The sequence below is a fragment of the Saccoglossus kowalevskii genome, chromosome 1 (genome assembly GCF_978046115.1).
Source record: "Saccoglossus kowalevskii chromosome 1, keSacKowa6.1, whole genome shotgun sequence".
NCBI classification, from domain to species: Eukaryota; Metazoa; Hemichordata; class Enteropneusta; family Harrimaniidae; genus Saccoglossus; species Saccoglossus kowalevskii.
Window position 1 is genome coordinate 15975272 of NC_140641.1, and position 17432 is coordinate 15992703.

The window sequence follows — 17432 nt, forward strand, 5'->3', positions numbered from 1 at the left end:
TCATTGTAATTTTAAAATAGTTTTAACTTTAACTTTTATTTTCATTTCTATTTACAATTCAATTTCCGTCTTCCTTTCATTTCCGTCTTCCTTTCATTTCCATCTTAAATTGTATCCTGGCTATATTTGAAATGTCATTTTGTTCTAAAACGAATTTAAAATGAAAATATAAAGTAGAATTAAAACGACTTTTCACGAGAAATCCATAATTTTCTGTCAATACTATGAGTCGCCTTGCTTGCTGTTCTATAGACTCCCACTCCGAACGGAAAACGCCCTACGAACAAAACGTGGTGGGAGTGGTCAAACTATGGAACTCTGTGATAGCTTTGCAAAACCTGTTACATGTAAAAATACGAATTACAGATAATAGTATAGTATAGTATAGTGATTTTTGATATACGGATAAATAAAACGAAATTATATTAACGAACGTGACTGATAACTTTTACTATAAAAACCTTAGCATCCCGTTGGCAGGCCAGTCACACTGGTTCTCACTACGGTTACGATCACCCCTGCCAAATGCCAAGGAAAACTGAAACGTATATATACATATTTACATAAAATATTGTCCACCTATGCGGATCTGTTGGTGCAAGGTTTTTATGACCGTATGTCCTTACTGACGTCAACCAAACATTTTATGTGGGAAGTTGGCACCCAAGGCTGACAGGTGCTACACCTTGCCCAAGGGTGACCTGGAGGTAGTTGTGGTAAAAGGTAACCCCATTCTCCCAAGTCCATAGACTCCACAACCGGATGTAGTTTAAAATCTTGCCCAGGATAAATATATACATAATTAAATGACCATACACGTTGCCTTTATCAGGTAATACCTCACATTTGAGGTTGAGTTGGTGCAAGGTTTTTATGACCGTATGCCCTTACTGACGTCAACCAAACTTATTATGTGGGAAGTTGGCACCCAAGGCTGACAGGTGCTACACCTTGCCCAAGGGTGACCTGGAGGTAGTTGTGGCAAAGGGTAACCTCATTCTCCCAAGTACAAAAACTCCACAACCGGATGCAGTTTTAACGTCGTACCCAGGTCAGGTCGGGTCGGGTCGGGTAGGGTAGTGTAGTGTAGTGTAGTGTAGTGTAGTGTAGTGTAGTGTAGTATAGTATAGTATAGTATAGTATTTACCTCCATGCATTATCTATGGTCAATAAACATACAACAACAAGTAACAAACATCAATAACAGATAAAACAATAAGTAAGCAAAGTATACATATAAAAAGCATCAAAATTGATAAATATGGTTTAGTTATTTAGATTTACACACACACAAATCGTTCGACTCTGCAGATTGTATTATTTCTACCACGTGGCTGGTTTGTCCATGATGTGTTTAGTTCCATGCTTCGTCATAAATTACTTTGCTTTAAGGGATGTTTCCCATACTGTACAGCGTTAACCAGAAAACGGGCACGCCTGAAAGTGGCGCCGAAACTATATTCATCCAATCAAGAATATTGTTCCTCTCGGCTACTTGTTTATGCATGTTTACAGCTGACATCATAGTTCGGAAAAATTATTCACACCCCCCTCTAAGGACTGAATCATCATAGGCGGGGTTGTATATCCTTCCACTCGACTAATGTAGTTCCCGAACTTAATTAACGTGTTTCGGTTATTTATCCACCTCAGACAGCGTTGCATACAATAGCGTACAGAACTATTATTTTTCCAGCTTGACGACTGTTTAAGCTAGTTGGGTAGCTTTCCATATTTCTTAGTAAAGGAAGTAGCTGCGGTCGAATATTTCCAACCCTTGTCCACGTGACATTTTTGAAGCTTCCGCTCTGAAGCGCTGCGTGTCTTCCGCAAGTATCTGAACGTCTACAGCGGTACGTGAAAAAAGATTTATACAAGAAATCAAAATGAGTTGGCAAACATACGTTGATACACACCTTATTGGAACAGAAAAAATCGCTAAAGCTTCTATTCTAGGACATGACGGTTCAACATGGGCTACAAGCAAAGATTTTGTGGTGAGTAATTTATTTATTCTTTACTTTACATGCTTCGGCTTCAGCAACTTTCCGGGGTCATTCATGGTCAAATTGCCTTGCACATTCTTGCAGTTCTTGACCCTAGAGAACGGTCCTTTCCAGCTTACGACATGGTTTTCTGCACGTTTTCTGATTAAATGTAGTTGGTTAGTCGGTTGAGTACACGATCAGTGTCGGTACTTTGGCGGAAGTCGGGACAGACGAGCAAGTGGCATGACGAGAAGGATTTTTTCAACATGGCGGCCAATACATGTCTGACGTGACATTTCTAGAACGTTCTGTGCTGTCGTGTTATTATTTTACATCCAAGCTTCACGAAAATGGTGGAATAAATGTAGACTAGTCAACAAATGATCTTATTTTAACTGAAAAATATTATGTGTGGTGGGGGTTCATCACTAACCAGGGTTTCGTGACCAGGGGCGTGACCGAGTTGTCTCGATGAAAGCTTTTAAATTGTACAGACTGTTAGTGTGTTTAGCATTGCTAATATTAGGACACGTCCTAGAGCCTCTGACTAGTTATTACACTTTTTTTCAACTGCTTCATTTTAATTATTGTAGGCATTTGTCGCTGCCTGTCTCGCCTCTGCGTACAACTTTCGCATTGGTCTGTCAAAAAAAGCAGATGACTCGGCTCTTTTAAACTGTCTTGCCTTCTGTGGTTTGCCGTTTGCCTAACAAATTGTATTTGTCCAACTTAAAATTATCTGCACTATGCTATTAATAAATAATATTTTTTGCTTCCTCTTAGTCTCCAAGGAACTATCTGTTGTGCGTCTGGTGACACTGACAAGTACATACAACTCATAAATCAGACAATAAATGTATAGCTGCTAAATAACTGTAGTGTGTTTTTGTTGCAGCACACTATTTTCCTAAAATGTAAATGGTTGTCAATACTAAATCACATCCATTTTAAATTAATAACAATTTCATTAAATTTTTCTCAATCCAACGGGTCACATGTTGTTCCAGCTACTTGTACAAATTGTGCTCTCAGCAGCTTCAGTTTATTCTCTTCATATCCTGTTCATGTTATAATGATCTAAACACTGGATATGGGCTTGGCATGATGTGGGAGGGGGTCTGAATACTGTGGAAGGAAGTCTAGGGGCGGGAGTGTGAATTCTTATTGCATTTTCAACAATAAGAGATATGCTACTGTGCCTGGTTTCGTAATTTAAGTCTGGTGTTTCCATGCTACATCTAAAAATGATTTTAATCGACCAGATTGAATCATTATGACTAACTATTACACATCCTCCTGTGTTTCTCTGGCAAGGCGTTTTAAATTGTATTTAAACAAATTAAAGGTCTGCATTGATTTGTATCAGTCAATTTTGTGTTTTTGTTGCCAGCTTCTGAAGGACAACTTCCCTGATATATAAATTGTTCAATGATTTTTAGTGTGCATTTGTCTGTAACCAAGCTTTGTATCGTCTGAAAACTGTTTGAGGGTCTAATAAGGAAATGCCCTTCCTCATATTATGGCTCAATTGTGTGGTAGTAATTTATGCTCCTGGCAGGCAGCCAACCAATATATTTGTTAGGTAATTCCATCTTTTTGACATCTCTTCCATTCTTCTGATTGACCTTGACATTTGTCCTTTCTGTGACTTTTCACTAACTGGTGTATTATAATACACATTTTTATTTTTGTTCTAATCCTTGCAGTCAAGACACTTTCTCAGATGACAGCCATGGATTTATGTTCAAACTTGCAGTAATATAATGCTCACAATTTAATTTTGAGTAACTGGCATGCACATCATTTGGTTTCTCCTGGTTCATTACAGCCTCAATCATGTAATGAATACAAATTTAGTTAAGTAGATGTGGCTCTTCTGTTTTGTTTCTATGACCTATCAATTTCAATGCAGATTAGAAAATTAAAAATAATTTCTTGAAAGGAGATTAGGAAGTGGGGAATTCTGAATTCAAAAACATTCAAATGGCTTTTTATATCTAAATTTTAAGTGTTTGCTAATTTCTTAAATTTTCAAATAATTTTTAGCGGCGTTAACGCATTTCAATATTCAGTTTACCTTTCTTGAGTAACTTGATTTGTAGTAAGTATGCATTTGAGCCCACCAAATTTCATGTGTTGAATCCTTACCTAGCAAAACTTTGCATTGCTCGAGTTGCATATCAATGAAGTAAAAGCTGTTTATTGATGGTGTCCATGGTAAGGTGGAGCTCATCAAACCCTTGTATGGATTTGAATATTTTGACAAGCACCTTAGTGGTGTGTAACCAAATACTCTGCTGTGAAATACAGCAATTATTTACTTATGAAAAATAGCATTGAACCAGATAATACTAATACCAAACAGTGAACTAACAGTTCTATACAATAGTATTCAATTCCAGCATATGACCTGTATAGTAAACTTTACTGTACATTTTTCCACTTGCCTAAAACCTTTCATAATGCACAAGGTTAACCAAAACTCTGAGAATAAGCATAAAATGAGTACATTTAGATGAATGTCTTCCAAGTCTACATCGCATCTAATTTGAAAATTATGAACTTTCTGCACACTGATGAAAAATGCCCTGTCAAAACATCTTGTTATAAACTTATCATGTATTTTTAAATTTCACTGCGGAAATTTGCGGGATTTTTTCAATCAATGTCCAAAGTTGGACGACTATTTCGATAAAAAATATCAGAAAAGAAGTAATCGCACATCGTCCGTATGCAGAATTTCCAGTACCTACAAGTGTGAAATGACCTTTATGACCCGATAAAGGTCATTGCGCATGCACAATTCGTTTATTTATGGTTTGCACATTCAATTTTATAGACTATGTTTAAACGGAATTTATTTTTTTCAGTTCTACTCTCGTTTTCTTGTGTAAATAAGCGGCTATCATCATGTAGATAAAACGACTTCAAAACAAAAACAATAAGTGGCCTAACCAGAGTGTGAAGACAAAGGATGTTTATAAGATTAACATGGGCTTAAATAGCGTCCTCACTCCTTTTCTTTTCTACCTCCATGATTTGACCAAAGATAATAAATAAAAATTTGCAGATTGAGAAAAATTAACTAGAAAAGGTTGCATTAGGAAATCTAGACAAGTAGAGCAATGAAAACTGCTATCTCCCCATCAATTTTCCCTTGCAATATCCCTCAGAAGATTCTTAAGTGACGTGACTCGGCATTCAACCATTGAAAATTTGCATATTCAAAATACCACTATGGAATACTCAATTGAATTGTATGCTTGTGATGAAACAATTCTGTCCAGGTGCATCTATATAATGTATTCCCCATGTTACTAATATCTAACATCTACGTAACCAACCAAAATGTGATCAGAACAGGGCTGGTAAAATGTTGTAACAAGTGTATTCTGTTACCTCCCACACCTCTTGTGACAATGGTTGTGTCTAGCCAGAGTTGCTGTTAAGATTGAAAGTGGAAAAAGTTAAGGGAAGAGTAGGAAATCAAACTCGCGGTTTACCGCGGTCATTACCGCGGTGGTGGTGGGTGCTCGCCGGTCGACCGCATTTTATGCAAATTTATGCATAGATTCCATGACCCCGGTTTACCGCGGTAGTGTGCGGTAGGCTCGCATGGCAATTTACACCCTATTGTTAAGACTATGAATGGAAACAATAGACTGGGAAACTAAAGGTTACTTGCCGCCAAGTTCAAATAATAAAATCGAGTGATACCAGAAGATTGGAAAAATCGTCTATATTAGTTCGCAGAAGAACACTATTTTATTTTCAGGAGTCTTGGTATAACATCGCAAAGCAACCCAGAATAATGTAGACCCCACATAATGTAAAATATTATCACATTATTTTGAATTTACATCATGTATAGTCTCAGGATTTATTTTAAAAGATTAATGTTTCGCGTATACCATAACCAATATAATCGGGCGAAGTACAAATTCCGAGTGTAAAACACTCGATGAGAGGCCGCAGTTTACGTTACCTCGAGACCATGCACTAAGTAGGAAAAGCAACCCGAAGTCGAAGAGGGAGTGTCACACACTTGGTGCTACAATATATACACAACTGGGTGATCAGCGAAAAAAATAGCGCACTTCTTGGCGAAACTGACTAATCTAATAAACCTTGGCCCAAGTTTAACCCCAAGTCACGCGCTGAACAAGTGGGTTGTTACCTTGGTGACCATTCGCGCTCCGCGCGTTGACCTTTTTATTATACACATCCCATTACGCAAATTTTTACTGGCTCTGCGTTGCCTACGTAAAAATTGTTACCGTTCTGGTTGTGAATATTTCACCATTGCCGACGTGATAATGCGTTGCCTTCGTAATAATTACGCAAACTTATTTTCCATTGTTTACGTACTGGCTGTGAATATTTCAACTTTGCCGACTTGATAATGCGTTGCCTTTGCAATAATTACGCAAACTTATTTTTTATACCCCTGTCGACCCCTCGAGTCAGGCTGCTATCACCCTTTCTATTTCAGTAATTGACGGTCTGTAGATGTTAAGTTGTCACCTCCAACTGATTGAGCGGGCAATTAAATACGCGATAATACCAGACTTAGTTTTTCTACTTTAAAACTGACGGCAAAACACAATACAATCGTCCGGAGCCATCGAACTACGCGACTTAGTCGAAACCGCGACTTACTGCCTCAGAGACGGGACCACTGAATAACTGTTGTTGATAATGATATTGTAAACAAACACGCACACACAAAACATTAAAGCCAGAAAAGTCAAGTCAAGAAACAACATTTCAAATAATAATAATTATGGTTTGACATCTATATCATTTTGAAATAAACTAAATGTCATGTAAATAAAATCCATGCGTTACAATTTACTGTAATTTCAAACTCGGGGCAGCGTACTTTGAACGCAGAGTATTCGATCGCTTACATTTCGAGTGAAAACAAAACAACGTCAGGTGCTTTTGAACTACGTGCGGTTGGCACAGTAACGGGCAATGACCTCAGCGGTTCACACGCAATGAAATTCTAATCAAGCCAGCTAGCATTATCGTACGGTATCATAAACTCAATAATTATTCATTCAAAATGCCTTTCACACTCACGAGTACCATGGAACACGAACATGTAACAGAAAAATAACGTCTTTTGTTTAAAAATAATTCTGTCAACCAAGAATACATGCGCAAGGCAAGATTTATGAAACGAAACAGAAAATACATGTAATCATGTCATTGTCAGTGCAATGCAGACAACCAGACCTGTTTTGATTAGTTCGCTCGTTTCTCGTTTGCTGGCCATTTTTTCTGGAGTGTGACACAAATGGTGAACATGATACTGCCAAATCAATCAAGAACCAGGATACGGCTTGGATACGCTGAAACTTTGTAAATCGTTCTCTTTTCAATTGTAAACTTTATTCCAGTGTTACGCTAAATACATGTACTAAATACTAAACAAGCGCACATATCGTATTCATTTACAGCATCGGATTTTAAAACAATGACTCGTGGAATCACAAAGAAACTGTTAAGTACGTATTTCACACATTACCGAGGACCGAGGTAGAGACCGGTACAGCGGTAGAGACCCCTAATTATAAGCAGTCCGCGGCTCTCCCCGGCGTTCTGCGGTACACCGCGGTAATGACCGCGGTGCACCGCCCGTTTGATTTCCTACTCTTCCCTAAAACAAACACTTGCATTCATGGAATATTTATTTCGACATCTGCTTTAGATATTGTAGACAATTGTTAGGTAGGTATAAGTTATGTATGTAGAAGTAGTCTTAGACATCAGTGCAGGAACTTGGAAATGCCACTAAGCAGCAATGCAAGAAAGGTTCACCAAGAATTAAGTTCGTTGAAGCTTTTGTCATTTTTACAGAACTATAGGATTTGAGACAAATTTCCATGCTGAAATATGGATAAATGCTTTTGAAATTTCCGTTCAGAAAATGCGAATTTGGTTTCCTTCCTTTTGATATTTATGCTTTACACAATAATAAATAAATGGTAGTAGCATTCAGTTTTGGTATTTATCATTTCTAATCGATATTTCCTGTTCGACTTGAGCAACCAACTGTTATATTTAGTGTGTCCCATTTCCGGAAGTTTGACAATCTGTCTGCATAGATCTGGTCTTTGTATTACTCTATTATGCAGGAGGTAAATCAATAAAATGTGAGATTTCATTTGAGCACATTATTTTTGGGTCACCCAAAAATGCTTATTTGATAGGGTGGTGTTTTATTATAGAAACAATTTCATACTCTTACAACTTGATTAAATTTAAACCATTCCAAATCGATTGGACATGTGACAAATGACCTTGAGGAAACACTAACATAACTTGTTGGCATGCAGACTACATGACTGTTTGAAGTTGATAGTTTATTACCAGCGAAGAATTTTGTTACTTTATGTGCATGAATGTTGTCCCATTTCAAAATGGTCTGATTTCAAGACACTTAAAATTGGAGACCAAGGTTGATGTAGAAAAGCATGGCCATTTGGGGAGGGGGTAGCTGTTGCATTTTTAGACAGCTGCCACCATGAGCCAGCTTATACTTGTTGCAAAATTGATTAAATAAGCAAGATGCTCATGGTTTGCCATATAAAATTACAATTTGTAATATCCTGCCATTAAATTCTAATCAGACCCTGGAACATTAGCCAGGTTTGTTACCTGCATCGAGATGCTGGCTTGGCTTGAATGTCTTATTTATTCCTTTGGACAGTTATTAGTCTCTGTCAAATGAAGTCTGACACCAGGAATGTTTTGGGATCTGTCCATTCATTGCCATTTCCCTGACCTGCCTTGACATAGTTCGTTCAAAGTCAAGTCATAATGGGAAATGTATATTTAATTTTTTTGACTCCCATGTGCGAAGCACACAATGGCAGTCTTGGCAGTTCGTGTGTGTGTGTGTGTGTGTGTGTGTGTGTGTGTGTGTGTGTGTGTGTGTGTGTGTGTGTGTGTGTGTGTGTGTGTGTGTGTGTGTGTGTGTGTCACTGCTATCTCCATTACCATACATCGATTTTTGATGAATGCGCACATTTTATTGGGTTTTGGTAAAAATCATTCATATTAATCTAGGGGTCACAACGTAGATGACCTAATTTACACAAGAGTGAAATAAGAACAAGGGTGTATAAATAAAATTTACTAAATTATAGACCTTAGAAAAGATTACATTTTGGGCGATCAATAAAATGTGTAAATGTCCTTTTTCACAGTAGTCTTACAGTTATTGATAGAGTGCCACTGTCATTACAGTATCTGCAGTTATTGAGTTAATAAATAAATAAATGAAACGTATTGTTGGTATGAATTCATCATGATGCAAATCATTGAAATAAAATGCTTTCTTTTATTCAAAACAATAAACTTTGATTGTAACGGTATCTCTTTTTGGGAGGATGTGGTGGCTCTGAAAAGGGCCGTTTGATTTGTGCAGCAAAATATACTGCGGAAGTCATTACTGGGTGTCGGTGAACCCCTCGAACCAAGGCTCCAAGTCGTCGTCAGTGTTGTTCAAGATGTCGGCTAGGATGTCGGTGACAGCCTGTTCGTTGTGTGTGAGGCTATCCTCACTGCCATCTAGTGCATTGGATATGCCACACACCTTAAAGGATTTGCAAACCATCAATGGCTGTGACTAGCCGCTGCCATGCCGCGACTATCCAGTCTACAACAGTCTGCTTGCTGGCAGTCGCTAACCGGTTTTCTGTGGAAGAGTCTAGTGATGCTTTCTCGGCTGCTTCCTGCATGTACAAAGTCCAGGAGTTGCGCAATTCTGCTTTAAATCGCTTGTTGAGGCAAACATCCAGGGGTTGCAGCTTTGTCGTACAGCCACCAGGAATGACCGTTAACAGTGAATTGCCACGCCGAATTTTGCTTTTCACTGCATCTGTCTTGTGTGCTCGGAACGAGTCCAATACCAGCATTGAATAACTTCGTTTGGTTAATGGCAGCCAAATTTCGTCGATCAACCGTAACAGACGCTCGTCCATCCACCCCTTCTCATGGACGATGACAACAAAACCTGGTGGATGACTGATGTCCAGTTCTCTCTTCCCCTTAAAAATTATCATAGGTGGTAAAACATCGCCATTCGATGCGACGGTCAGCACCACTGTCAAATGACTTTTTTCTGCTCCAGTCATGCACACTTTGATCGTCTTAGTACCCTTTCTGTCCAGTTTTATTTGGGACTAAATCAAAGTACATCGGCGTCTCGTCCATATTGTGTACCACTCCGTCCTAAATGTGTGAGACTGGTATTACCGGACACTGTCTTTTGGAAAATCACTGCGGTGAAATTGTGATTTTGGCGGTGTCTACATGGGGAAAATAAACTCGCTTCAAAATACGCAAACCGGGAGGTCAAATAAGTGTTAAAGTTGGGAGCTTGAGAGCTTAGTTTCCTATTTATTTATTTATGGTATTTATTTATCTTTTAGTTATTATCCCACACAGAGTGTTTAAAAAATGCATGGGAGCTTGGCCAATGTAAAACATTACAACTCTTGCGCGGACATTCTTTCCTTGCTGTAATACGTAAACCTAGACATTCGAGAAATTTCTGTACTCGTTCTAGTAATAATCATGCTGTACTCTTCGGTCGCCCAATCTGTTAATTTTGACTTATTTTCTATTTTATTGTAGGCCTACTTGTCACACACGTTTATTGTAAACACCTCACTGGGGCCCCACATTGACACGAGTCAAGCGTCTAAGCAATCACAGAACCGGATTCACGCAATAGGGGCTGTCCTTTGTTTTATATGCAAATTGTTTCTCTCAATGACTGCCAAAAACGTTGCGTCCGGTTTTATTTTTTAGCTCCATGTTTGGATAGACCTTTTTAAAAGGCAAATACAAACTGTGATGGTTATTCGAATCGACCTTTTTTCAAAAGCTACCGGAAAACTCAACGCAACCAAATGCCGAGACGGCGAGTGTTTGACGTGCATGTGAAAATACATCACAAATTTTGCCAGGAATGAATATGCGAGTTCATTTGGTTATCACGAACCCAAAGTTACAGCTCCAGAAGTGAACATCAAAATGTTTTGCCGTACCTGTAAAAGTTCTGACAAGTCAAATTCATTCACTAAAGGTTGCAGCGACTTGCAATGTTCGACATTAGTTCGCCACTTGGCCACCAGCGACCATAGGGAGTCTTGCAAGTGTACAGGTTTTCATTGCATTGTCAGATACGATATGCCGGAAGATCAAAGAAGAAATCAATGTCACTATTCACGCGGGAATGCCGAAACAGTGATGAATGTGTTGATTGACACTCGTTGCAAGTGATATTGAAATTGACAAGTCATTGTCAATGACACGTCCCCGTTCCGTTCATATTTGAGTGACATATACATTCAAAGCAGATCATGACCGAAATGCACCTGCATATGTACAACACATTGTGCTAAATCTGAACAAAATCCATCCATGCATGACTGAGATCCGGTTCTGGAATTGTGAAAATACGTGATTTTGATGCATTTTCGGCCTTAAAATGGCCATCATTCCACTATTGTTAAGCAGATCATGAAACAAATGCACATACATATTTGTGACATGATGTACCTTGTGTGTGTGTGAAGTTTGAACTTGATCAATCCAGACATGTCTTGCATACGGATCAAGAACTGAATTCTTTAAAACAAAATGGCCGCCAGTCGGCCATTTCGAACTTGATCCGAAAAAAATATGACGTGCATCAAGGTCCTATTATGTTTAATGTATGTACCAAATTTGAATGAAATCCGTCCATGCATAACTGAGATCCGGGTCCGGAATGGTGAAAATGTGCGATTTTGATGCATTTTCGGCCTTAAAATGGCCGCTATTCGGCTATCGTTAATCAGATCATGAAAAAAATGCATGTGCATATGTCCCATATAATGTGTGATGTATGAGTGAAGTTTGAACTTAATCGGTCCATGCATGTTCGAGATACAGGTGATCACGGACGCACGGACGCACACAGGGCAAAACACAAGTCCCCGTTTTCGGACTGCGTCCGAACGGGGACTAATAAAGTCATGGGCTTTGGATCTTGACGGCGCCAGTGTTATGACTGGGCGTTTAAATGGTGTCGCAGCCTGATTAAAACGTCTCAATCCTTTTCTGACATCTGTTCACTGCGTTGCTCAGAGTTGCTCTAGCGGCCAGCGATGCAACAAAGCGAGATAAAGGTGTTGTCAACATCAGTGAATATTGTAAAGATGTAAACACTATCTACAACTTTTACCACTTCTCTGCTGCCCGTATGAATCGTTTGCGAGAATTGAATGAATCACTGGATAGCGATTTCCAGTCACTCAAAGAGCCGTGTTCGGTGAGATGGCTATCGTTATCCTGAGCAGTGACAGCGATCAACAAGTTGGGCTGTTCTCGTTGAGTTGAGTTGGAGGAGGAATCAAGGCCTGAAAAAAATAATGCAGCTGCGAAGGGAGTGTTACACGTGTCATCCTTTAAATTTGTGACAACAAAACTTCTAAAAGATATGCTAGCGCTGATGGATAGATTAAATCTTATTTCAAGGTGACTCTATCGATTTGTCTACAATTGCTCCCATGGTTTCGTCTACCATACAGAGTTTACAGCAGCTATTGGAAACTCCGTATTCCGGTGTACATGAAGCAGTTCATGAATTTCGTTTGACAGGCAAACACGCACTTACCACGGAGTTCAACTGAAGCATGCAGCCAAAGTCAACATCGATGCGTTCGTTAATGGCCCCTCGGTGTGAATTCGTGAAAGCACTGATTCACAACTTGCAACGTCGTTTCGAGGGTGATCAGATAACTGTTCTAACTTCATTAGATGTCCTGCTCAATCCCAGGAAATTGCCACAAGAGATGAACGAGCTAGCTAACTTCGGAATACCGGAAATAGAAGCACTTGGTCATTTTGGGCGTGACATGGGTGACGATGGTGAAATCCACAGAGCCATAATTAATTTTGAAGAGCTCCGTATCGAATACCAGCAATTCAAAATTATGCTATACGGATTGAGACAGCTTCGCTTTATTGATGTGTGTATGTTATTGTACAATGACTACCACGAAGTGTTTCCAAATATATCAAAACTACATTGTAGCTGTTATTGCAGCTGTAATTCCGGTATCATCAGTTTCTTGTGAGCGTGGTTTTAGCACGCAAAACCGCATTAAAACTTCAAGAAGAAGCCGTCTCAACAAAGAAGTTATAAATGATCTAATGATGATCACAATGGAAGGGCCTGCAGTTGGTGGCTTTGATTTTAGGGAAGGCATGTTATCCTTCAGACAGCAGCATCAGCGTCGAAAATAACAATACACGAAATTAATAACTACGAACATAACTAGTGGAGATCTTTGTGTTATTGAAATGCAATAGTAATTACGAGAACACAAAACGTTTAAAATAACAATTACCTTTTATTTATGTTACAAATTTAGAACAGTTATATCTTGGGCACGTATTCACGTTGTTGATTTTACATTTGTTCAAAACTACTTCGATTTTACGTATATTTTGCAACTTTGTACGCAACAAAAATGGTGAATGCGTATAGAAATACGCAAGAAAAATAAATCTAACTGAAACACTGCTGCATGTAAAGTAATTTTACATAAAGCAGGCAGAAAAACATTTGAAATGCCTGAAGACTGCACATCAAAGGCTGTCTTGATATGCATCAAAATTAACTCAGTTGTCTACTTTATAGAAATTAGACTACACTTGCCTTTGACACAAGAATCTTGCTCAAAGGCTTTACAATTTGTTCTTCGGATCCCCTGGATAGGCCAACAAATTTCCAAATTGGCATGTGTACTGATGACAACATAGAAACATCACGCTTGTCTTTCCATTTCATCGCCAAGACTCAATTTCTCTGACGATAAATGACTTCACCTTGTCGCAATGGCAATTTCAGGGCTGCAGGCATTTCTTTTCTATTCATTCTAGCTGTACCAACTAACATTGTATCTTCAGCTTTTAGATGGTCAATAAAGCGTAGGACTGGTGTAGTAATTGTCTGTGTACAGTTTGTATCCCTTGTTCAGCAAACTACCTTTTCTCATCAGCCCCATTACTACATTGAAAGTATGGCCTTCATTTTCACTTTCTATTGTATCAGGGTTAGAGGTGTAATTTTTCCCAGTACATATATATCAAAAACAGAAGTGTACCCACTTGATGATTCTGACACCATGTATGATTTCAAACCAAAAAGATCTGGTTTACTGGGAATGTACTGCCTGAAGTGAATATTCCCTCTCCATGGCACCATTCCTTCATCAAGACTGATACACTGCTCACACGTATAAACTTCAGACAAACGGCGTGTTATGGTGTCATACAGAGGTCGGATTTTGAAAAGAGGGTCATATCCGGCTTCACCGCGAACAACGTAGGCAGCATTATCATTGAAGTGCAGAAATTTTAAAATGAGCTTGAATCTATCCCTTGGCATCATGCTACGATTAAAAGGCGTCGAAATTATCGCATTTAGGCCCCAATAATCAAGATCGTTCTTGTGGAGCATCGACATAGCGATTGTCATGGCAAGAAAAATCTTCATCTCTTCTATGTTTACATTCTTCCACTTCCGGAGTCTGGAGTGCGGCTCCAAGTTTTCATCGTTGCGTACAAGATGATCATTTGCGTAAGAATTTGTCTGCTCAACAATGCTGATAATGTCCCCATCTTTAAGAAATAACTTGACACAATCTAATGCAGTTGCGTTTTCCCGCAATTGAACATTGAGTCCCGGAACGCCGGTGAACGGCGGTACCAAAATGTCGTTGCCACTTGCTTTCAATGACCAGCCAAGACGAGTATCGTCGGCAAGTTCCACTCCAGAATTTTCAATCTCCCACTTGGTATCATCGTTTGGGATATCACCAAAATCGGTCGCTTCCGCAGTGAAACCTTCAAATTCGTATTCAGAATCAGAATCGACAAATATTTCATCCCATACAGCTTGTATTTCAGGGTCATTGAAATGCAAATTTGGTGTCGCCATTTTGATTGCGTTGCTAGTCATTCAAAGTTAGCGGTCGAGCTATGGAATTTGTACATGCAACTTGCATATTGGGCGGGGAATCCCCGGTTGAGGCAAGAATAACACACATATATGCAGGTCAAAGTTTATTTCATACGTTTTTCGCCTTTGATGATGTACTCCACATATACGTCATTCAAAACAACGCAATTTCTCAGAGGGTTGTTTACAATTATTCTTGTACTTCGCTGTGGGATTCAGACGCGTTATTACGAGTATTCTCGTACATCGCGTCTTAAGGGTTAATTATATTTGTCTCCATGTTATTATTCAGATAACTCCAGAAGAAGGAAAAGCACTTGCAAAAGGAATTACAGCACAAGATTGCTTTTACTCAACTGGTGTCCATCTAGCGGGAACTAAATATACTTACTTGAGGGGCGTAAAGGATGAAAATGTATATGCGAAAAAGGGAGACTCTGGAGTCTGCGTTGTAAAAACAAAACAAGGTTAGTTTTTCTGGTCAAATTGAGTTCTTCATTGGGTTTATGGTAATTTTGTAGATTTTCTCGCATTTTAGCTAACCAAATTAATTGGGAGTATGTTAATATACTTAAGTGGTTATCACATCTATTTCGACTCGTCCAGTTTTAGAGTAGACAACTGTGAATTCAATTTTGGAATGAAAACTGATTCATTCAATTATTTTTTTTCTCTTTGCAGCTATTATTGTTGGTATCTATGTGGAGGGAACTCAACCGGGTCAAGCAACTGTAGTTGTTGAAAAAGTGGGCGACTACCTTAAGAATGCGGGTTACTAAACTTGTCATACGCAGCTGTTCTTTTTTTCTTTTCTTTTTTGAAACTGCAAAGTCAGATAATATTAATATTGGTCAGTCTGGCTGTGATATATTAGATTCATTTTTCACCACTTGTATATGTACACATGGACAAATTTGAGAGTTTGATAATCAAAACTGGATAAGCTTTGTCATTTTTATGTATTGTGTACTTGAGTTAGCCATTCTGTACCCAAGTGGGAGGGGAAAACTGGGGAGGGAATTGGGGTAAGGGAGTATGGATGAAATTTGTTTTTTTGCAACAAGTTAAGAATAATTGATAACAAAAAGAATAAGTTGTAGATTTGCTGTTTTACATAATTGTTGATGGGTGTTTTTGCATTGTCATGGTTGCTTGGGTGCGACGTCCTTAGGTGATGTGTATTGAGAAGCTTTCTGATCACTGAAATATGTAAAATACTACATCCACCATAATTTGACAATTGTGTATTCAAGCTTCCTCGTGAGGGGCCAAATTCAAATATTTGTTACAAGCACGCCATTGGCATCGCTCAAATCCAGGCAATCATTACAAATCAGAAATGTAATAAGAGGATGAAATTTCAACTACATCAAGAATTATGCATTTGGATGAGATCGCCAACATTTTTTTTTGTATCTAGCTTCATAGAGTAACTTTTTCTGTTACAGAAATAGGGCAGCTTTGCCGTAGAGTTTTGTGCCTTTGTATCGTCGCTAAATTTCTATGGTATTACCACAAAGATAGTTTTAAAAAAAAGTGAAGAAAAACATTGAATATACATACATGCATCGTATAATTTGTCGTCAAAGTTAAATTCCTGTCCATATTCTTTTTACAACGCTGCATGATGTTACGTTCCAACCTACCAATCCAATCTACCTGCATCACATGAATTAGTGATGCTCACCGCCACATTGCTGGCAAGTGACATCCACGTTATGTGCCAGGCTTGTAGATGAAATGTCAGTTCTGGATATTGTACATTATCTAATGAACATGTATGCAATAATAACAACCATGTTGTCCTGTCTTCAATTCTGTTGTCCTTGTGTTTGCATGTGCTGCACTTATTTACACAATCTGCATTTGAACTTTGGTATTCTGAGGACACTCGTTTTCTAAGCCAAAATTTCAAAAAACTGATGAAAAAGTGGCAGCAGTCGCATCTGAATTTCAAGCTCTGCACATCTTAACGGCCGGCCTGAATGTACTGGGCTGGGCTCTTCATGTAAGGTTGCCAATTCATTTGGCAAGTTTTAGAAATGAATTTTGTGGCAATTTATTAGGATTGGATAGTATTGGGAAGTGTAATCATTTTTGCATTCCCCAACTAAAGTTCAGTGCTCGCATGATGCTAATCAATTATTCAGCTTTGTAATGCATAGATTTTTTAATGTGGCCAATGTTCTACACACCATAAACATGAATATTCCAGTACACAAGTTGAAAAATTGATACATGCAATTCTTTCCATGGATTGCAGGAGTAGCTGTGCTGTTTAAGTGCAAATGCCAGTACTACAGTAAGGATGTTGCACTTGGGACAGCACAGCTACAAGTTGCAATTAACTTGTACTACGATTAAGCACGCATTACTTTGCTGTGGTACATTTGCGTAAATGCAAACAAGTTCAG

At 38.7% G+C, this 17432-nt stretch overlaps 1 protein-coding gene across 1 annotated transcript; it reads left to right on the forward strand.

Moving 5' to 3' along the window:
* The first annotated feature begins 1732 nt into the window (after positions 1-1732).
* Positions 1733-16111, forward strand: LOC100377758 (profilin-2-like). Its single transcript, XM_002730998.4, has 3 exons — positions 1733-1997; positions 15311-15485; positions 15700-16111. Exons 1-3 carry the CDS (start codon positions 1887-1889, stop codon positions 15795-15797), a joined length of 384 nt encoding a protein of 127 aa, XP_002731044.1. The 5' UTR covers positions 1733-1886; the 3' UTR covers positions 15798-16111.
* Positions 16112-17432: the final 1321 nt, after the last annotated feature.